Source organism: Gallinula chloropus (genome assembly GCF_964237585.1).
Source record: "Gallinula chloropus genome assembly, chromosome: 3".
Classification (NCBI taxonomy): Eukaryota; Metazoa; Chordata; class Aves; order Gruiformes; family Rallidae; genus Gallinula; species Gallinula chloropus.
In genome coordinates, this window is record NC_140087.1 from 84,205,221 (window position 1) to 84,224,226 (window position 19,006).

Here is a 19,006-nt window from a genome sequence, read left to right on the forward strand (position 1 = left end):
CGAGCTTACTGCGCGCCGGCCCGCCCCCCAGCCGCCTCAAGGAGCCAATCGGGCGGACCTTCCCCGCCGGCGCTATGGCCGCCGCCACGAGCTGTTGGGCTGCTGGCGGCGGAGCCGCAGCGCCATGGCGGAAGCTGCTGTGGCCGGGCCGCTCCCTGCTGCGGCCGCCCCCTGCCCGCGGCGCTGCGGCCGGGCCGGGCCGGACGGTGACGGTGGACGTGGGGGGCAGGTGCGGGGCTCCTCGGGGGAAACACGCGTTGGGGGCGCGCCCCCCTCCCAGGCTGGGGGTTGCCTCTCAGCTATCGGCCCCGGGCAAGCGGCTGGCAGGCCCCGGGACGAGTGGGGAGAGCCGTCGGGGGCAGTGGGGTGGACAAACGTGGGGGGATCTCCGCCGCGAAGGGGAATGCAGCCCGCCCCTGAGGCGGGAGAAGGCGTTCCGGGGGAGCGCCGGCGGCTCCGGTTCCTTGCCGGGGGTCAGCAGGCCTGTCTCTGGAGATCAGGCTCTAAAACCCGGCTGGGGAAGGCGGGCGGTTCGTGTGGCAGGGCGTTGCGCCTTGTTGTACCCGGCTGTCGCCGTGGGTGAGTGGCATCTGTTGGGGGAGCGAGTCTGCTTCGAGGTGACAGCAGCGGGACGTTTGAGGAAGAAGCATGCCAAAGATTGGGTCGCTTCTGGCCGAGGAGTTTCGGTTTCTCTCCCTAATGAGGGTCCCTGTGTCTCCTGGGAAGCGTGGCTTGCACTCTGGGTGCTGTAGGTGAATGCAGGAGGTACTGGAAAACTTACTTGAATTCTGCCTCCCGAGTAACAGGTTATTTCTTTCTGATAGGAAGATGGAACTGTCTTCTGGAAAACTTGCAAGGTTTGCTGATGGATCTGCTGTTGTTCAGGTAAAAAAAAAAAAAAATTAAAAATTGTGCAACTTCAGAATTTGTAGCTCTGAGCAGTCATTGTTAGGACATCAGAGCCTGTCGAAAGGACATGGAATGGCAATTTAATGCCTTGTGAATGTACAGCTGTGTTTTGTAGGAAACATTGTTTGGAAAGCAAAAATAACAATGTGGAGTGTGGGATTTTGGTAGCAAAGAATATCCCGGAGGTTTAGTTTTTGAGTAAGTCTAGGACTTCATACAATATTTGGTTGCAGGTAATTTAATTATTCTTTTTTCTTAACCCAGCTGGGTGACACAGCAGTGATGGTCACAGCGGTCAGTAAAACTAAGCCTTCTGCATCCCAGTTTATGCCATTAGTGGTGAGTATCAATGACTGAATAAGTGTGGTGATCATCGGCCATAGTAATTATTAGTGGGGTTGAAAATGCTGGGGAGAATGGGGAAGGCCAGTAGCAGAGTACAGACCTTGGACTCCACAATAGTAGCATGTGTTAAAATGACTGGACCCATGGATGAGGGAGGAGCAGTGGATGTTGTCAGCCTTAACTTTAGCTGGGCTTCCCACAACAGCATGGTGAGCTTTGTCTCCTGCAACATCCATGTTCAGACGTTATATTTCAGGTGTCTGGAAAACCAGTTGTGTTATGAGTCTCGAAGTCTTGTGGTTATTAAGGGTTAATGATTCATGTTCTACCTTGAGGATCATAGTGGGCTTCTCAGGGGTCTGTCCTGGTTCACAGCCTTTCATCAGTGACCTGGGATTCCTGCTCATCAAGTTTGCAGGTGATGACAAAATTAGGGTGGGCTTTTTACACTCAAGAGCAGGGCTGCTGTCCAGGGGGACCAGGGGCTGGAGGAATGGGCCGACAGGAACTTTATGGAATTCTGTAAGGACAAACATGAAGTCCTGAACTAATGCCCTGCAAACTGTTGAGGCTGGGGCCTGACTGGGCAGTCCACATACAATATGGAGTGGGAGGGTCTGTTTGGGCACCAGGATAGAGCCTTGAGTAACATCATCTGAAGTCACAGGTGACCTTGCTCTAAGAAAGAAATTGCATTAGAGGCCTTCTGAAGTGTCTCTTCTAACCTGAATAATTCTGTGGCTCCAAAATCCATAACCTCTTGTCTTTAGGAATTACCCTTTTTTTTTTTTTTTTTAAAGGTTGACTATCGTCAGAAAGCTGCTGCAGCAGGAAGAATTCCTACAAACTATCTAAGAAGAGAGCTTGGTTCCACTGATAAAGAAATTCTTACAAGCAGAGTAATAGGTAGGCCAAATGAAACATCTTCCTTAGAATGTATTTTAGCTTTTGTAGTATCTCTGTGAATGGAAATAGAGTGATTTATAACTGGTCTGCTGTGATCTCAGAAGAAAACAATCTTGTGGTGTCTTGGCTTTGAAACTGCATCAGCTGGGGTTGTGTGCATATTCCTTTTATGTGTAAGCCTGGGTGTTGAGAAGTATCTCCATTATTGAATAAAGTAATACCTTGAAATTCAACATTTATATAAAAACTGATGTCAGATACATCAGCATCTTCAGGCATTAGAAGAGGGAGCAGTCTGTAAGACCTGGGCCATTACACAGTCTCTTCAGACAGAAATAAAATTAAAAGGAAATCTATGTGCTGTGGAAATAATGCAATATTTTGAACATAGGTGCCTTTGCTGCATCTCCTCCTCTGAGGACTATGTTTCTTCACTGAAGAATTCCTGGCAAAATCTGATTTAAGAGGTTATTTGTATCCTAAAGCCAGAAGACTTTTTCAGTGTGTTTTACCTTGTGTTATGTGCCAATGGGGATGCTCACCCAACTACCTCTTACTTTACTCTGAGCGCTGTGGAGATTTTACAGTTGGTCATATTAGACCCTAAATGTCTTTGTTGTGTTCTCTGCCTTCCTTTTCTGTTCAAGTCTTTCATTTAGACTGTTTTACGTATTTCCTTTGGAATTATTACAAGGTAATAATCCCAAACTGAATTCTTACTGCTGAAAACCAAGCACTTAGACTTTGAATGTTTCTTTTGCAGATCGGTCAATCAGACCGCTCTTTCCAGTAGGCTACTTCTATGATACACAGGTGGGTCATGCTTACTGTCCTTAACTATAGCTACCTTTGGGTGTACCCAAGTCTTCCATTCCAATTAAAATTTCACATGGCACACACACTATTTAATAAAAACAGTTTTTATTAGCATCCAGGAAAGTTTACCCATTGAAAAATAGTCTAATAGCATAACTCTGCTTTTCAGTTTGTTGTCATCTTGTCTTGAATAGTTGTTATTACATGCTAGTTTCCAAGTTTCATTGTGGAGATACAGGAATAAAATTTAAATATTCTCTGTACAACAGAGGAAAGAGAAGGCTTAATAGTGTATGCTTTATTATATATTAGTGTGTGTTTTCATGGGCTTTCTAGTTTAAGTAACTGAATTTATTTGGATAAAAAAAGCTTGGGTAAATACATTGAATGCTTTGTTTTGTTGTCCTTAGCTTTGTATTGACAGCTAATAAAAATGCATAGGCTGAAATGATTCATTGTCTTTTATCTTATGCCAGATCCTTTGTAATCTTTTAGCAGTAGATGGTGTCAATGATCCTGATGTTCTGGCAATTAATGGAGGTGAGAGAACTGTTCAAAATTACTTCTTGTGCCTGACTTGATGTTATACCTTTTTTGTAATACACATTTATTTTTGTGCCTTTATTCCAGCTTCTGCTGCACTTGCTTTATCTGACATCCCCTGGAATGGTCCTATTGGTGAGAGAGTATTTTTAAAATTATGGCTGACTGGGACATAACAGGAGACTTAGGCTGCAGTTTGTGTTTTCTTTTGTTAACAAGAATCTGAAGTCTGCTTTGGTTGCAAATATTGAAAATAATTTGACAATAGAGAGGATTTCTGTGCTTCAAAGTATCATTTTTTCCTGGACTCAGTATACTTCTGGGAGGATTTATAATCTAGAGATAGTATAGTATACAGACCAATAACTTCATTTTTTTTCTTTAGAAAAACTTGTGAAAAGCATACATTAGAAAATAGCTGGATAAGAAGACTTTTTCTCCAGGAACTCAAGAGCACACAATATTCACTCATTGTGAATATTTTTGGGGAAGAGAAATGATCCTGCCAAGTACAAATACCCATCTGTATTTTCCTTTCAGCTGCCTTTTTTCTAGAAAACATGTGCTCTAATGACAAAACACACACAGTAGACTTAGAGCCTTGTGTATTGTAGTTGGCCACCCCAGTAATACCACCCAAAAGAAACTGGATAGACAGTTTCACTTTACAGACTTTTTCTTAATATGTAGCTAATATTTTAAAATTAACCCGTGGCTTTAATTATTGGTTTAGATATATGATTTTCCAAAGTGAAACAATGCCTTCAAGAATGTCTTTATTGTAATAATACTAATTATCTGGAATTTCTTCATAGGTGCAGTAAGGGTGGGACTGGTAGATGGAGAAACTGTTATCAATCCAACTCGGAAACAGATGGCGTCTAGTGCTTTAAATTTGGTTGTTGCTGGGGCTCTGCAAAATCAAGTTGGTAAGCAGGTTAATTGATATCTGTTGAGTATTTGGAAATCCAAGTGGGTGCCTCTTTGCAGCTTTTTTGTTAATCTTTGAAACTTGAATAAACAACAGTGATACCTTAGGTAACTTTTGGTTCTGTAAAGAAAATTGTTGATGTATATTTATATTTTATAATTTGTATTTCCTCAGTTGAGTTGGGTTGCTATTGAACAATAAAATCATAATTATGTCATTTTTAACTTTCCATTGCTAGTGATGTTGGAAGCCTCTGCAGAGAATATATTGCAACAAGACTTCTGTCATGCCATCAAAGTAGGGGTGAAGCACACCCAGCAAATAATTCAGGGAATTCAGCAACTAGTGAAAGAGCAGGGTGTTGTCAAGAGAACTGTTCAGAAGGTATTTGTTGCTCCTGAAGAGATTGTGGAATGTGTGAAGAAGTAAGTTCAGAACAAATATTTTTTATTTAAATTCTGCTAAGTGACTCAAAATACCTGTTTAAGGATTATTTGATGACCTGATCATGTAGTTCGGGGAGAGGGGGCGGGGGGAGGTTGATTAACAAAATAGCATGTTTTGAGCATTCAGAATTAGTTCCTGTGTTTCCCATAGAAACTTAGGAACATGGTCTTGAGCTTCATTCTTAGTAAGAGGCACAGAGCAAACCAAATACCCTGAAAACTCAGTGAAAGTGTTGTGAAGCCATTCTTGTGGAATGGTGACATAGTGTTTGCCTGTATGAGCTTTGCTTTGGATATCGAAAGTCATTCCAGAGGTGACAGGAGAGCAGGCAGGAGGGATGGCTGGAGCTAGTGATGTTTGTAAGTGTCAGTCTGGTGCTGCCCTACTGCTGATGAAAACAAACACTCCTCAGAATGAACTAACTGTAAAAGTGTTTCTAAGCTATGTTTTCAAAAATTCTTCCTTTTCTTCCCAAAGTCTTGCTTTTAACAAGATCTATGCAGTGTTCACGGATTCCAGCCATGATAAAGTAAGTAACCAGTTCAAGCATGATACAATTCTTTTTTAATTATTATCATAATGAAACTGTAATACAATTTAGTTTCTTTATGCTAATGCTAGTAACTCATCTCCTCTGCATGCATTTGCAACAGTAGTAATAAATTTTGTGAATTCTTATTGACCAAAATATGTTTGCAATACATTACCAATCCTAGAATTTGTGTGGCAATCCTGTTCCTTGAGTTTTACAGAATTTTAAAACAAAAGCCCAACAACCCAAACAGCTTTTGTCACTCTGCCCTGTAGAGTTAACTGGTTGCAAACTCTGTCTTTTAGATTTCTAGAGATGAAGCGATTAACAAAATAAGGCTTGAAACAGAAGAACAGCTGAAAGGTATTCTTTTCTGCTTTCTTAATATCTAAAGAATGCTTGAATGGCTAGTGCTGCTTGGAGTTATAGCGCACCTTTGTTGGCCAAGCTATTTCAGTAAAAGTTCTGTATAATTAATTTTCCAACTTCAGATGCAAACTTCTTTTTTATGCACAGAAAAATTTCCAGAGGCTGAGCCTTATGAAATCGTGGAATCTTTCAATACTGTTTCAAAGGATATTTTTAGAAATCTTGTTCTGAATGAATATAGAAGGTAACTACATCGAACTCCTACTGAATAACATTTCTGTTGACTTTTTATCCAATACTGTATAGTTTAATTTGTTTCATCATTTTTGCTTGTGACTTTAGGTGTGATGGGAGAGATTTGACTTCCCTCAGAGACATTAAATGTGAAGTGAATATGTTTAAAATGCTTCATGGATCGGCCTTATTTCAGAGAGGTCAAACACAGGTAATACCTTTAAACGCTGGAAATTTTAAATTAATTAATCAAAAGCAGAGAGATTTCTATCTTTCATTTAAATGCAAAGTTTCCTTTCTCTTCACAACCAGGTAATGATAACTAGAAAACAGTTTAGATTAAAATATATCTGAATCCACTAAGACAGACAAAGCTTGGTTATTTGCTACATGAACAGGAGAGGTGCTAGGATAACATTTTAAGTGTGAGCACTCAGAAAGAGTCTGGTAACTGTTACTGTGTCTTCAGAATTTGCAAAGAATGCCTGGTAATGTAAGTTCAAAGCTACAAGGCATCTCATTTTTCAATTCAGGTTACCAGATTTGGGGCGGTGTTGGCTGGTGGGGGTTTGTTTTAGGGCGTGGTTTGAGAAGAAAGCTTTCCAACTAAGGGGGATTAAAGAAAAATTGCTTGTTACTGAGTCCAAAATCATAGCTTTTTTATCCCCCTATGTAGACTTATGTTAAAGATACCTGTTGAAACAAAAGCTTTTCCTGTAAAATATAACCCAGTTGGTTTTTAGAGAAATGGGGGACTCAGTTAATGGGTTGTTGGTATGTAGGGTGATGCTAAAGTGTGCACGTAGAAATCTTTTAAAAGGAACTTAATACGTAACCTCGACTACATAGGGAAACTGTACCCAAAAAGGTCATATATGTTGGCTGGATTGAACTAAGATTGTACTCAAGATTTGGTCTTCTATATTTTCAGTGTTCTAGAAGACTGTCAGCCTCTGATCAGACTTATTACAGGTCATGTGGATAGCTACAAACAGTGATTTACTCCTCAGTGTTGTCCCCTCTTATAGCACTAAAGATAACAAATGCTCCAAGACTGTGATAAACACAGCTTGTCCTTTTGCACCCCATTGTGGCTGCATCTGGACCTGGCTCTTCAACGAAACAGTTTGGTTTCTTAGTGAACAAACTGGTTTACGCTCCTACCAGGTTAAAAAGTGTTAAATTAGTTGTTTTAAATGTGATGACTTGTAAAACTGTATAATCCTTACAGATTGTGTGCAAAGAAGGGGGGAAAAAAAAAGTTTGCAGAAGCAGTAGGTGATGGCATCATCTTTGTTGTTGAAATAAATCCTTCTGATTCTTCATAACCAGCAAAAGCTGTGAAACAAGGAGGTGTTTGAGAGCAGTTTGTAACCTGCTGTCATTTTATTGCAGGTTCTCTGTACGGTTACATTTGACTCTATAGAATCAAGTGTAAAATCAGATCTCATCTCAACAGCAGTGAGGTAAGTGTATATTTTATCAGTGGTAATGAAAGGGAGAGCATTTAAGCACACTGGATAAAATTTCCTTAAACTTTGGCATATATACATTTGTTAGGATTGAAAAGTGTGCAAAATGAGACTTTGAAGTGGCTTGTTTACAGAAGATCTTGGCAGATTTATTTTGTGAAGGTGACATTAATTCTGTAGACACACTTTTGAAATTGGAGAGTATTACAGTAACACCCAATCTGGTTTTGAAATAAAGGAAACAGTAAATTAGTATAGAATCTGTACAATTGTGTCCATTTATCAAGTCTCTTTAAATAAAACAGTTAATGAGAGTTGATTCTGTCTTTGTTCCATGTGTTTATCATCACACCAAGTTTCATTCAAAAGGCAAAAAAAGTTTAATAGATAATTGGGGAGAGGGGGGTGTGTTTCCCCTGACTGAATCAGCTCATTTAAATATTCTCATTTTTTCTCAAAAATTTTCAGAGGGCAAAAATGTGTTCTTTTTTAATGGAGTAAGGAAAATTTAAGTCCTTGTGCCATTAACTTTTTGTTGCTGGGAGCTAACTTGTTGGGGAGGGGAAACTCCTTCCCATCAAAGCTGCAGTTCAGTGATCTCATCCCACCAGTGCTGGAGCTTTTACATTTTAGGCGTCAGCTTTGCATTAGTTACATTTTTGGCTTAGAGGCATTTGTCCATATTGTGTAATTTTGATATTCTTGGAAATTACTTTGTATTAATTGGTTTAATTTAAGTTATTAGGCTGCTTCATGAACAAGAGATTGCCTCTTTATGAAACTACATGCAGGCCTTGACTTGATGCAACTTTCTTTATAAATTAGCTTTTTTGTGCTTGTTGCTGAGAGTCAAGTCCTGTGGTACTTGGGTAGCTTTTATTGAGCACGCTCTTTTTATTTAATCAAGAGCTATTTTGTGGTTACAGAGACTGTCAATTTTCCTTCTGAGTGCTTACATTTCTGCTGCAATGTGTACAGCAAGATGCTGATGTTCTGGAAGTTTCATACTTAGTATTTTTTTACCTTGAGTGAAAGGCACCAAAACCAGCATAAAGAACAGATAGGACCTACTCTGTTCTGAACTTCAGGGAAACTATTTTAATGATGGTTTTGTCATAAGGTTTTACCTTTGTAGACTATGCTCTTTAATTTATTAGATAGAAAACTTAAGGAAAAATGAGGATGATCAGTAAATCTACAGAGTCATTGGTTTAGCTGGGACTATTTGGAAGCATAACTGCATGTCATTTTACGTATTAAATATTTAAGATATGTTTGGTTGCTCTTTTTTGACACGGTCTTGTTTTTAATTAATAGTGGAATAAAAGATAAAAACTTCATGCTGCATTATGAGGTGAGACTTTTATTGTGTCACAGCTTCCTGCATGGCTTCCAGAAGGGTTTTATGTCTTGCTTTATAGTTGAAATTGCTCAATTGCAATGATATAAATCATCTCTAGATTTGCTAAAAGCTATCAATTCTAATTCATCTGTGAATATATACCACAGTTGATGAGCAAAAGGGCTGGTTTCCTAAAAAGCATTAGATAATTTCTAAATTGCTGTTTTCTACAGCCCTTATAATATCTTAACATTAGGGTAGCTCCTTAAGAATGGGTGATTAATGAAAGCAGGCCTAACCTGCTCTATTGTATTAGTAAACTCTGTTAATATGTTCAGCTGACATACTGCTGTTGGTGTAGTATGTAATTTACATCTTGGACCCATTTCAGCCTTTGGAACTCACCCAAAGTATTTCCTACAGGAACAGGCTTATCTTGTTCCATTATCCATATGACAGAAGCAGGATTTCTGATGTGTTGCCTGACAAGTTAAATAGGAGTAAGCTTGTTGTGGTGTTTCTCAGCTGTCTTGTGACTGCTTTATTCTCTTTTGTTCTGTGGAAGAAAAACATTTTCTAAACACTACCTAAACTGGTCCTGGTTTTCAAACTAAGTGACTGATAGAAGCCATGTAGTGGTTTGATCTCTTTTTTTTTAATCTGTTTATGCCTTGGGATGCACCAAAACTTCAAAGACACTTTATGAAGTGCATGTTTTTAAATAGAAAAACAAAAAAAAAGAGTTAATTTTCTGTATGCATGGTATTTTTACTTCATAGTTTCCACCTTATGCAACTAATGAGATCGGCAAAGTTACGGGTATGAACAGAAGAGAACTTGGGCATGGTAAGTTCTGACTAGAGAAGTCCCATGCTGTAAGTTTTCATATTTTATCTGGTTTTATTTGTGGATCATCTGGGTGTTTATTTGATTCTAACAGGTGCACTGGCAGAAAGAGCTCTGAAACCAATTATTCCCTCGGATTTCCCATTCACAATACGAGTTACTTCTGAAGTCTTAGAGTCAAATGGTATTGTGATTTTCTTACTTGTAGCCTGTTGCTAGAGACTAAATTTGGTTCTTAAAAAAAGCTCAAGTTTTGCTTTGGATGCTTCTGACCAATGTTAAGCACTTTGTTTCCCCTGTATTCCAACTCCATAGGGTCATCTTCAATGGCTTCTGCATGCGGTGGAAGTTTGGCATTGATGGATGCAGGTACCAAATACAGTGCTTACAAGGATAAAACACATGATAATTTGTTCTAGGATTTGGGAATGATCAAAGGTTATAAAAATGTATTTTTTATTTACCACTGTTAGGAGTTCCAGTGTCGAATGCAGTGGCGGGTGTAGCAATAGGTCTCATTACCAAATACAGTGTGGAAAAAGGAGATATTGAGGACTATCGTTTGCTGACAGATATCCTGGTGAGTCTTTCTAATGCTTCTAGCTGTGTAATTCACTAAAACAGCCTCTATGGCCATCTTTTGTCATGTTTTACCCAGCTGATTCTGGAGCATATGCTACCAGAAATATTCAATAGTTTTATCTTCTCTGTTTTGTCTCCCAAACTCCTCCCTTATTTCAGAAAATCTTTATGTAATGTCCAGTCATCTTTCTTAGGTACTTTGTTATTTACTCAATTATTTCTTCTAAGCTCTCATAAAGTCTCTTTTTTCCACTAAATTTTTTGTCTGTCTTTTTTGGGAAAAGGGATTAACAATTCTTGATTACTTAGATCTACTGAAAACCATGATAACATCAGATGGAGAACGAGCACTTGGCATAGTTGCTGGGTGGAGAAAAATGCTGCTGCCACTACTTCTTGTGGCAGCTACTGGTAGCACAAAGTCAACTGGCGATCTGTTGTTCAGAAACTAGTCCATGAATGCTCTGACAAAGGAGAGAAAGGGAACACTGTTAATCCTGAACAGCGAAATAAGGCTGAAGAAAAACACTTGAGTCTCAGAAGTAATTCTAAGTTTGCAGAACTTAGAACTGCTTTGTGGCTTGTTGAAACACAGAATGTATTATAGTATAATGAAACTTGACACTGAGATGAAGCTACTGCAGTTGTCTTGCTTTCTCTCTGTGCTGGTAGGGGATTGAAGATTACTATGGTGATATGGATTTCAAGATGGCTGGTACAAGCAAAGGAATAACTGCCTTGCAGGTATGGTAACACTAGATCTTTCTGAAAACACAGCTCTGACATGGTATCTAAAGAAAGCTTTCCTTTCATATTGATCTAACTTAACTTTTTTCATATTAGGTTGATCTAAAATTGCCAGGAATACCAATAAAAATTGTGATGGAAGCTATTCAGCAAGCTACAGGTAGGTCAGTGTTTGTATTTGCACCCATTTTATTATATTTCATGTTGAATTATATTGCATTCTTAAGTTTAATAAAACTGAATAATACTTTTTATTTTATTTTTGTGGAAAATTACTGTTTTCTTAAAAAAATTGGTCTGTTTTGGGTGTTTGCTGTTATGCTTCAATATAGGCACTTCATACAAACCAAAGAGCTTTCTGTGTCAGAACAGCATTCAGTCTCCAGAAAGCCAGGCACTTCCCACTGCACTTAAGTTTCATATTATTGTGTGTAATGTCAGTGAAAGTGTTTGCTGCTCCTGGAGGTTACTTTTTATTACAACAAAAATGATGTAACACCAACAGTCCCCAGTTTAGAACACTGGATAACTTGTTTTGAAAAAATTGCAACATCACCAGTGCCATAGCAAAGTGAGGGAACCTCACAAAAGAGCAACATCAGGGTAGCAGAATATATTATGTCATATTTATATCCAATTTTGGTTTTGACTGATGCAAGCTGAGTATTACTAAGCCATATTGGTTTATAAAATTTTTCCCATACTGTATTAAAACCAGACGTGGTGAGTTGAGGGGGGGAGGGAGAAGGTTTGCACTGTGCTGTACAGTAAATCAGTAAAAAAGGTTGGTTTACCAGAAAAAAAAAAAGCTCCAATCTAATTTTTAAGGACCAATTTTTAAGTGTCTTTTGAACAACAAGTTCTTAGAACTTAAGTAAAAGTCGGTGTCACCTCAGGGAGTTCATGACTAGGCTCTGATAGCTCGATAGCCTATGAATCGTGCAGGTAGTGAAGCTGTAACTGAATTGCTTTTGACTGGTAGAGTTGGGAGAGGGAGGAGGCAGCTGTTGGTAGTTAAATCTGTGAAGTGTTGCCATAAAGCCAAAATGGATTTGGCCTAATGCACAAACATTCTATTAGACGACTTCTTAAAACATTTTGTTGGATTTTTAAAAAGAAAAGCAAACTATTTCTCCCCATGAATGCAGCTTTACTTGCTCTTGAGATTTAATGCTGTCTGTGTTCTGATGTGGACAACTAACTAAAATGTTCTTGAGCCATATGAAAAACTGAAGCTACAAGCTCTAATAAGGATTTAACTAGTTGTAAGAGAAAATTTTCAACTTGATTATAACAGCAAGATTTGAGAAAAGTCTTGTATTAAAACCCTAGCAATTCCTATTCAGCGATTCAAGCAGCTCAGCTGAAGTTCTGGACTGGTGAACCACAACTTACTAATCAAAGCTACACCCTGTTGCTCTTAGCAGCACTCCAGTTTATTTAAATAATGCACTGAAACCAAACGGTGCATAGTGTTCTGGGCTGCACAAAATCAATACATGTGTTGGAGGCACAGGTTTGGCACACACAGAGCTGAAATTGGTGCTGCAATGAACATGTGCTGCCTGAGATGGGTGACGTAACCGTGATAAATTGTCAAATTAGGCAGGAGGTGGATCTTACAACCTGATGTTTATGTGCTTTATGACAAAAACTGCATACATTTACTTCAATCTCCTACAAAACTTTTTTTTTTTCTTCCTTCTACTGCTCACCACCCAGCTGCAAAGAGGGAGATCTTACAAATTATGAACCAAACACTGGCAAAACCCAGACCTAACAGAAAAGAAAGCGGACCGGTTGTAGGTAATGTTAGTTGTATGTTGATAAGAATTTATAAGATTGTGTACCTTCTATAAAGATGGTTTTAGCAAGAAGCTGCTGCTTAACCAGTTTTTTTTAATGAGGGCTTGTTGCCCGATCCTGCCTCTTGGGGTTATTTTGTTTTCTTTGAGTTTTTTGAGGTGAATTTTTGGTGTTTACTGCCATGAGAAGCAGCACTGTACTAGTTCACTGTACACCAGAAAACAAAATTGAACTGAAATTATATTAAGCACAAAATCAGAATGGCTGTGGGTGTCCGTATGGCTTACGGTTACTTACCCTTATCAGAGTATTTGTTCTATGTTTTCATTTATTTAAATTCTTAAGAGTTAATTATATCTGCGTTCAGCAAATAATACAAGTAGCTTTAGAAGATTTAGAACCTAAATGAATGTGACATTTTTTGTGGTAGCTTTCAAGATTATTATATTTAGCATTTCAAAGGGTTTCCAAATACTCTTTCAGAAACTATACACGTTCCATTATCCAAAAGATTAAGATTCGTTGGTCCTGGGGCCTATAACTTGAAAAAACTTCAAGCACAGACTGGTAAGACATTCTTGCTTCTTATGATAATTTATCCTCATGTGTTACTAGCTTCTCTTCTGTATAGGAAAAATACTAGCACGGCATTTTAATTAATGGATCTTGGTGGCACAAGTAGCTGTAGAGCAGCTATAGCTGAATCTTAATGCTATCTATCTTTATGCCCTTTCAGAAACTGTAAGTAGCTAAACTTAAACTTCCCCGATTGTTGTGTAGACCATCTCCACAGAACTGGCATTTGTGCTTCAGCAGCAACAACCTCCGATAGGAAGAGCTATGCAGAGGAAAGGGTACTCTTTAACCCCTGCTTTATGCAGAAATAAAACTGCAGAACTTTAATTTTTAAAAGGTTGCAGAAGAGTATTTGCCTTTGTTTTCAAACTTGTGTGTTCAGCTAGTACAAACTGAGTCTGTACCTTGGCAGGAGATGCACGTGTTTTGAAGAGCTAGGTGAAGCTCCACTTAGTTTTGTAGGTTCTCTCTGTACAAGTGTCTGCAGTTTGTCTTGCAGGAGGAATTCCCTGAAGCTTGGTGTGCATGTGATGGTTTTTTTCAGGGCTTATGGAAGAGGCAATTAAAGGATCATCTAGGGACAGTATTGCAGATAGTGTTGAATGAAAGATGTGAAGTCAAGCCAGTCTGATCATGAGTACGTTGAAATGTCAAATCTATGCAGTTTCTCCTATAAACTAAACCTTTTTTGCTGTGGTTAAGAGGGGACATTGATCTCATCAGCTCCTTTCCTAGGATTCTGTGAAGAGTTTGTAGATGCTGTTAATGTGCTGGAGTATGTTAGAAATCCAACCTGCTAACACATTGCTGCAGTGACCTGTACTGGGGCTTAAACTAAGACAGAGTGTGACAGGTTTCATGACCTTATAATATTTCTTGGAATAATTTAATTTTACTTGTTTACCCTGTGTTTTGTCCTGCCTGACCTTAAATGCCAAATTCAAAGTAAATGCATTTTTCACTGCTGTTTCATGAATAGAGCAGCTGATGCTTTGGTTGAGATAAATGCAGACTGAAGGAGGTCACTTAGAATGAATTGTGATAGCCCTCAGGAATTAGGCATAGGTATTTCTGAGATGCTACACTATTACAAACACTTGTTTAAACAAATCAAAGCAGTGAAACTATTTATAGCCCACCCTTGGTATCTCTCTAGTGTGGTTTAGGTAATATGCAACCAATAGTCAGCCAGGATAGTAGAGGTGTGTTTGTTATTAAACACATCAGACTTCTTTTATGAGCACATACTTGTAAATTATTTCTGTAAATGTAAATTCTTTCCTTTATTACTTGATATAATAGTTTAGCTTTTTGGTTTGCTGAAACAGTAGCAATGTTCACCTAAATCCTCTCATTAAACTCTATTTCTAAGGTGTAACTGTCAGTCAGCTGGATGAAGAGACGTATTCTGTGTTTGCCCCCACACCTAGTGCAATGCATGAAGCAAGAGAATTTATCCGTGAAATCTGCAAGGATGATGTAAGGACAAATATTTGTTGTCAGCTTTTTCACTTTGCAGGTTGTGAATTTGTGTCTTTACTGTTTTCTCTTGTTCCCCCTCAGCAAGAAGTTAATTTGGAATTTGGTGCAGTTTACACAGCCACGATAACTGAGATAAGGTATGGAAAATGCTTTTATTTATACAGCTCTATTCCTGATATGTAAATACAATGTAAAATAATTGTTTTTTTAAGGATGCCAAACTTGTGTCAGTGACAGTGACACCTGTGTAATTCCTGATATTTTTTCCTGTTGAAAAATTGGTCTGTTTCTTAAGACCACCATTCATTTTTGCTGTTTGTTTAGTTATTAGAACATCTCTATAAATTATAAACCTAAGGCCTTTTGTTACCTTTGTATCTGAGAGATGGTAGGAATTTGCTTTTTGCTTTTTTGCAAGACAAATACTGGGTTGTAATGACATGTGCTTTTTGGCTGGTGCTTATTGTTGAAATAAGTAATTTCCATCTGCTTCCAACAAGCTGAGTGTACGTGTTATGGTTGATAGAATATTTTTTAAAAGAGACTAGTAAAATCTTGTTTATTCAGAGTTTTCTAATGCTTGCTTTGGGGTCAGTGTGCAGGGTAAGCACAGATTTCCCTCAATGTATTTTGAAAGAACAGCGCTGTTTTCCGTTGCAGAGATTCTGGAGTGATGGTAAAACTGTATCCAAACATGACACCAGTGTTACTTCATAATTCACAGCTTGATCAAAGAAAGGTAATACATGCTTAAACAAGTGTAAACCAAACACTTAAATCTGTTTTTACTTGCTTCCCACTAAACATAGTCTATGTTAGTGGTACCACACGTACTATTGGTCTAGAGTCTGTTTTCATGTTAAAATGCTGGGTTTGATGAGCAGCACTTTTCTGTTGAACTCTCCTTGCCCTGCACTTAACGCTGTAAACAATCTAGCTGTGTGCCTGCTACAGTCCAATTGTGTATGCTTTTGTGCACACACACCAAGTTCTTCAGATCTGCAATACCCTTTTCTACGTTACACTTAGAAACCCATTGCTCATAAGGTAGTGTTGAGCCACTGTGATTGTCTGAAGTGCAGCATGAAGAATCCCTAACAGAGAGAGCTCTTATAACCAGCCTTAGAAAATTAACCACACTGAAATGTTGTTTTCTGAATTCTTGTGTTCTAGATTAAGCATCCTAGTGCCTTGGGATTAGAAGTTGGACAAGAAATTCAGGTAATGTATTTTTAACTTTAAAATGCTAACCGCTGTTCATACTTTAGAATTTGAGTAGGTTTTTTATTTTGTTTTCATATGGAAAATATTTTTCTGTATTGGTTTCCCTTTCCGTGCATGTTAAAGTCCTGATAATTTAGAATTAGATGTATTTAGTGCCGTACTTGCTATCTAGGCACCATGCTAATTTGACAGAGCTATACAGGCTAAACAGTGACAGTTGTTTATGGAATTTCTAGCATCAAATTGGAACACGCAAACAAAACACCACCTTTTAAGGAAAATGCTATTTCCAGCTCTCAGTTGGTCAGTCTGAAAGTGTTTTGTTTTTCTGACCAGGTTAAATACTTTGGCCGTGATCCGACTGATGGCAGGATGAGGCTTTCACGTAAAATCCTACAGTCTCCAGCCACAACTGTGCTTAAAACCCTGACTGACAAAAACAGTATTGTCCTGGGAGGTACTGTTCCAGAGTCATCCACTTCATCCCAGTGACAGGTAAGGCCCGAGCAACAACTTAAAATGGCTCAGCACTGCACTTTCTTTACAGGACTCGTAAAGAATCGTATCAGTCTGTGTTTTACACCATACAGTTACCCAGTAGTGGTGTGCAAATACTGCTCACCAGCAGCATGTCATATGTTAGCAACTGCCCTTTGATGTGCTGCAATTCTAAAGGTACTGTATAATTGGTTCGAATACCTCAACAGTTTCAGGCATCCTAAACAGCCTGCTTTCTCCAAAACAAGCTTCTTCGTTAATCTGCATCTGTGTAAGCATGCCCTCTTCTCTACCTTGCCACATTTTTTTAAAAGAAAAAAAAAATTAAAAAGGAAGAGTAGGGAAAGGGAATTAAAAAGAAACCATTTTCTTGAAAGTTTTGAGTCAATTAGTGGAGGTTTGTCCATCTCAGTTAATGGAATGCCCAAAGCTCTTCCCTCAAACTGGCTTCCCAGTGCTGTTTGACTGTTGACAGACTTAGACCTAAACGTTTCCCCAAACTCTTGAGTACAGCTTTTTTCCCTTAGGAGGCTGCTAGAACAGGAAGGTATCTGATTGTAAAGACAAGAGCAGATACACAGTGAGACTGGCAAATGGAAATGCAGTGAACCAATGATAACTTCAGGCCATCTGTGGCAATCTAGGAATGATTTACAACCCTAAGAGATATTAAAATTCACTGAATTACATATTTTTTAAGAAATGCTTTTGAATTTCATGCTTTGATATCATCAGTTAGTTACAGAGTGTTTTCTGTCTCTTTCAGGAGGAAAGGTGTGGTGGTTCATGGGAATACAAGCGGCCTTTGCTAGAATCTGTAGATGTCTTCACAAGAATCTGCAGCTGGATGGTAGTGAATCATATTTTTAAAATAGGCACTATTTATGCTTAAAGGTGATGTAGAACTTCAAAGTCTTCAAACCAATTAAAAACTTTTAAAATAAAACCAGAAACAACCAATGCTCTTATCTTGTGTAGCAAAGGGTGAGATGAGAACCTAAGAACATGGAATTGGACTGCAGAGCAGGTGACACTTCAGTGCTTAAGATTCTTCTCATGATCATCTCAAAAATTAAAATGTAAATATGAGAACGAAGTATTTAACAAGCCTTTCCTGGGAGAAGGAAATTTCCTAACCCTCAAGGCAAGGCAAAATTATCCTGTATACTTGGTTGAGAAAAGACACTTGGCCACAGTTTTACTGGCTTTTTAGTGCAAGTCTGAAATGTTGAGTAAAAGATAAAGACTTAGAAGTACCACCTTTAACGTGATTGACACCACTTCAGATAAACACATCAGAAACTGCTAGAGGTTCAGGTTTGCTAAAATACCTGAGCAGAAGGGGGCAAAACAAAGAACATGGTTGAAACATCACCCATCGTTTATTATCTGGGTTTGCTAACATGGAATTTTAAAGTATATAATTACAACATTAAGATTAATAATTGTTTTGGAATAAACGATGTGGTAAATCTTCCCTCTAGAACACACTGGTTAAGAGTGTTAGAATTCCTCTATTGATTATGCTCCATCAGTGGGTTCACTGGTCTCATTTAGACTTGGAAACATTTCCCAGGAGCTCAGCAGAGCTACTTGATTTTCTACTGTGAGGTACAGGTGTTGAAAATCAGAGATGTCCCTTCTGTTCTTCACCAGTGTGTGTGTAGACCTAATAAGAAAATCAGCTTCCCACCTGATGGCAGGTGGGCTCTGAACCTCTTGAAAGAATAACAAAGCACTGGGGAGAGGAGAAATGTGAATGTACAGTGAAAAATGCTCTTTTATATATTATTATTCTAAGCAAAAATATTAAAGGAGAATGAAATGACTGGCCCACTTCGTAGTTTTCTTTCAATGTGTTTGCTGAGGAAAACTTTTCAATCTATCTCTTCTTTTTTGAGGACTATTGTGCTATTTCTCAGAAGAATTCTCATGTCCTTGCTTGCTATGACTTAATTGACTGATATCTCGTTCGTTACATATCTGGACAGTATTAATGAAATTAGGTAGGCAAATGTTGAAGTCCCTAAAGAGAAGCCCAGACACTTCCATCTCTCATAACTTTTCTCAGAAATTGACCTCGTCAGTCTAAGTATTTTTCCAAAGTTTAGATGCTTTTATTGTAGAATTAATTCTGTAAGGCTCCTTTTTGTAGTAGAACAGTTGGATGTTCTAGTTATTAAATACTACATGAAATGCTAACTTCAGAAGCTTTTTGGTTTAGGTAGGACAGTGGTAGGCTACCTGCATTTGAATCTGTGAAAATGGAGGATTTAGGAGCTCAGTTCTTTCCTGTAAAGGTATTTTCTTGCCTGCGGTAACGGTAGTGTTAATGATTTGTGTGGTAGGTGGCAGCCTCAGCAAATCTACTATTGAAGAGCTGGGGGATTTTGTGTTCA

The 19,006-nt window shown here is 38.6% G+C and overlaps 1 protein-coding gene across 1 annotated transcript; it reads left to right on the forward strand.

Annotated features, from left to right (window-relative positions):
* Nucleotides 1-74: 74 nt before the first annotated feature.
* On the forward strand, nt 75-18,443 carry PNPT1 (polyribonucleotide nucleotidyltransferase 1; the record flags this gene model as incomplete). The annotated part of the gene is made up of 29 exons (XM_084261336.1): nt 75-229; nt 825-885; nt 1,174-1,248; nt 2,055-2,160; nt 2,924-2,973; nt 3,453-3,516; nt 3,607-3,654; nt 4,335-4,448; nt 4,689-4,875; nt 5,375-5,426; nt 5,735-5,792; nt 5,946-6,042; nt 6,141-6,243; nt 7,428-7,498; nt 8,822-8,858; nt 9,626-9,692; nt 9,787-9,876; nt 10,008-10,061; nt 10,166-10,272; nt 10,947-11,018; nt 11,118-11,181; nt 12,744-12,827; nt 13,311-13,394; nt 14,776-14,882; nt 14,967-15,022; nt 15,546-15,624; nt 16,059-16,106; nt 16,446-16,604; nt 17,374-18,443. 28 exons carry the CDS (start codon nt 75-77, stop codon nt 16,599-16,601), a joined length of 2,346 nt encoding a protein of 781 aa, XP_084117462.1. The 3' UTR covers nt 16,602-16,604; nt 17,374-18,443.
* Between the last annotated feature and the right edge of the window lie 563 nt (nt 18,444-19,006).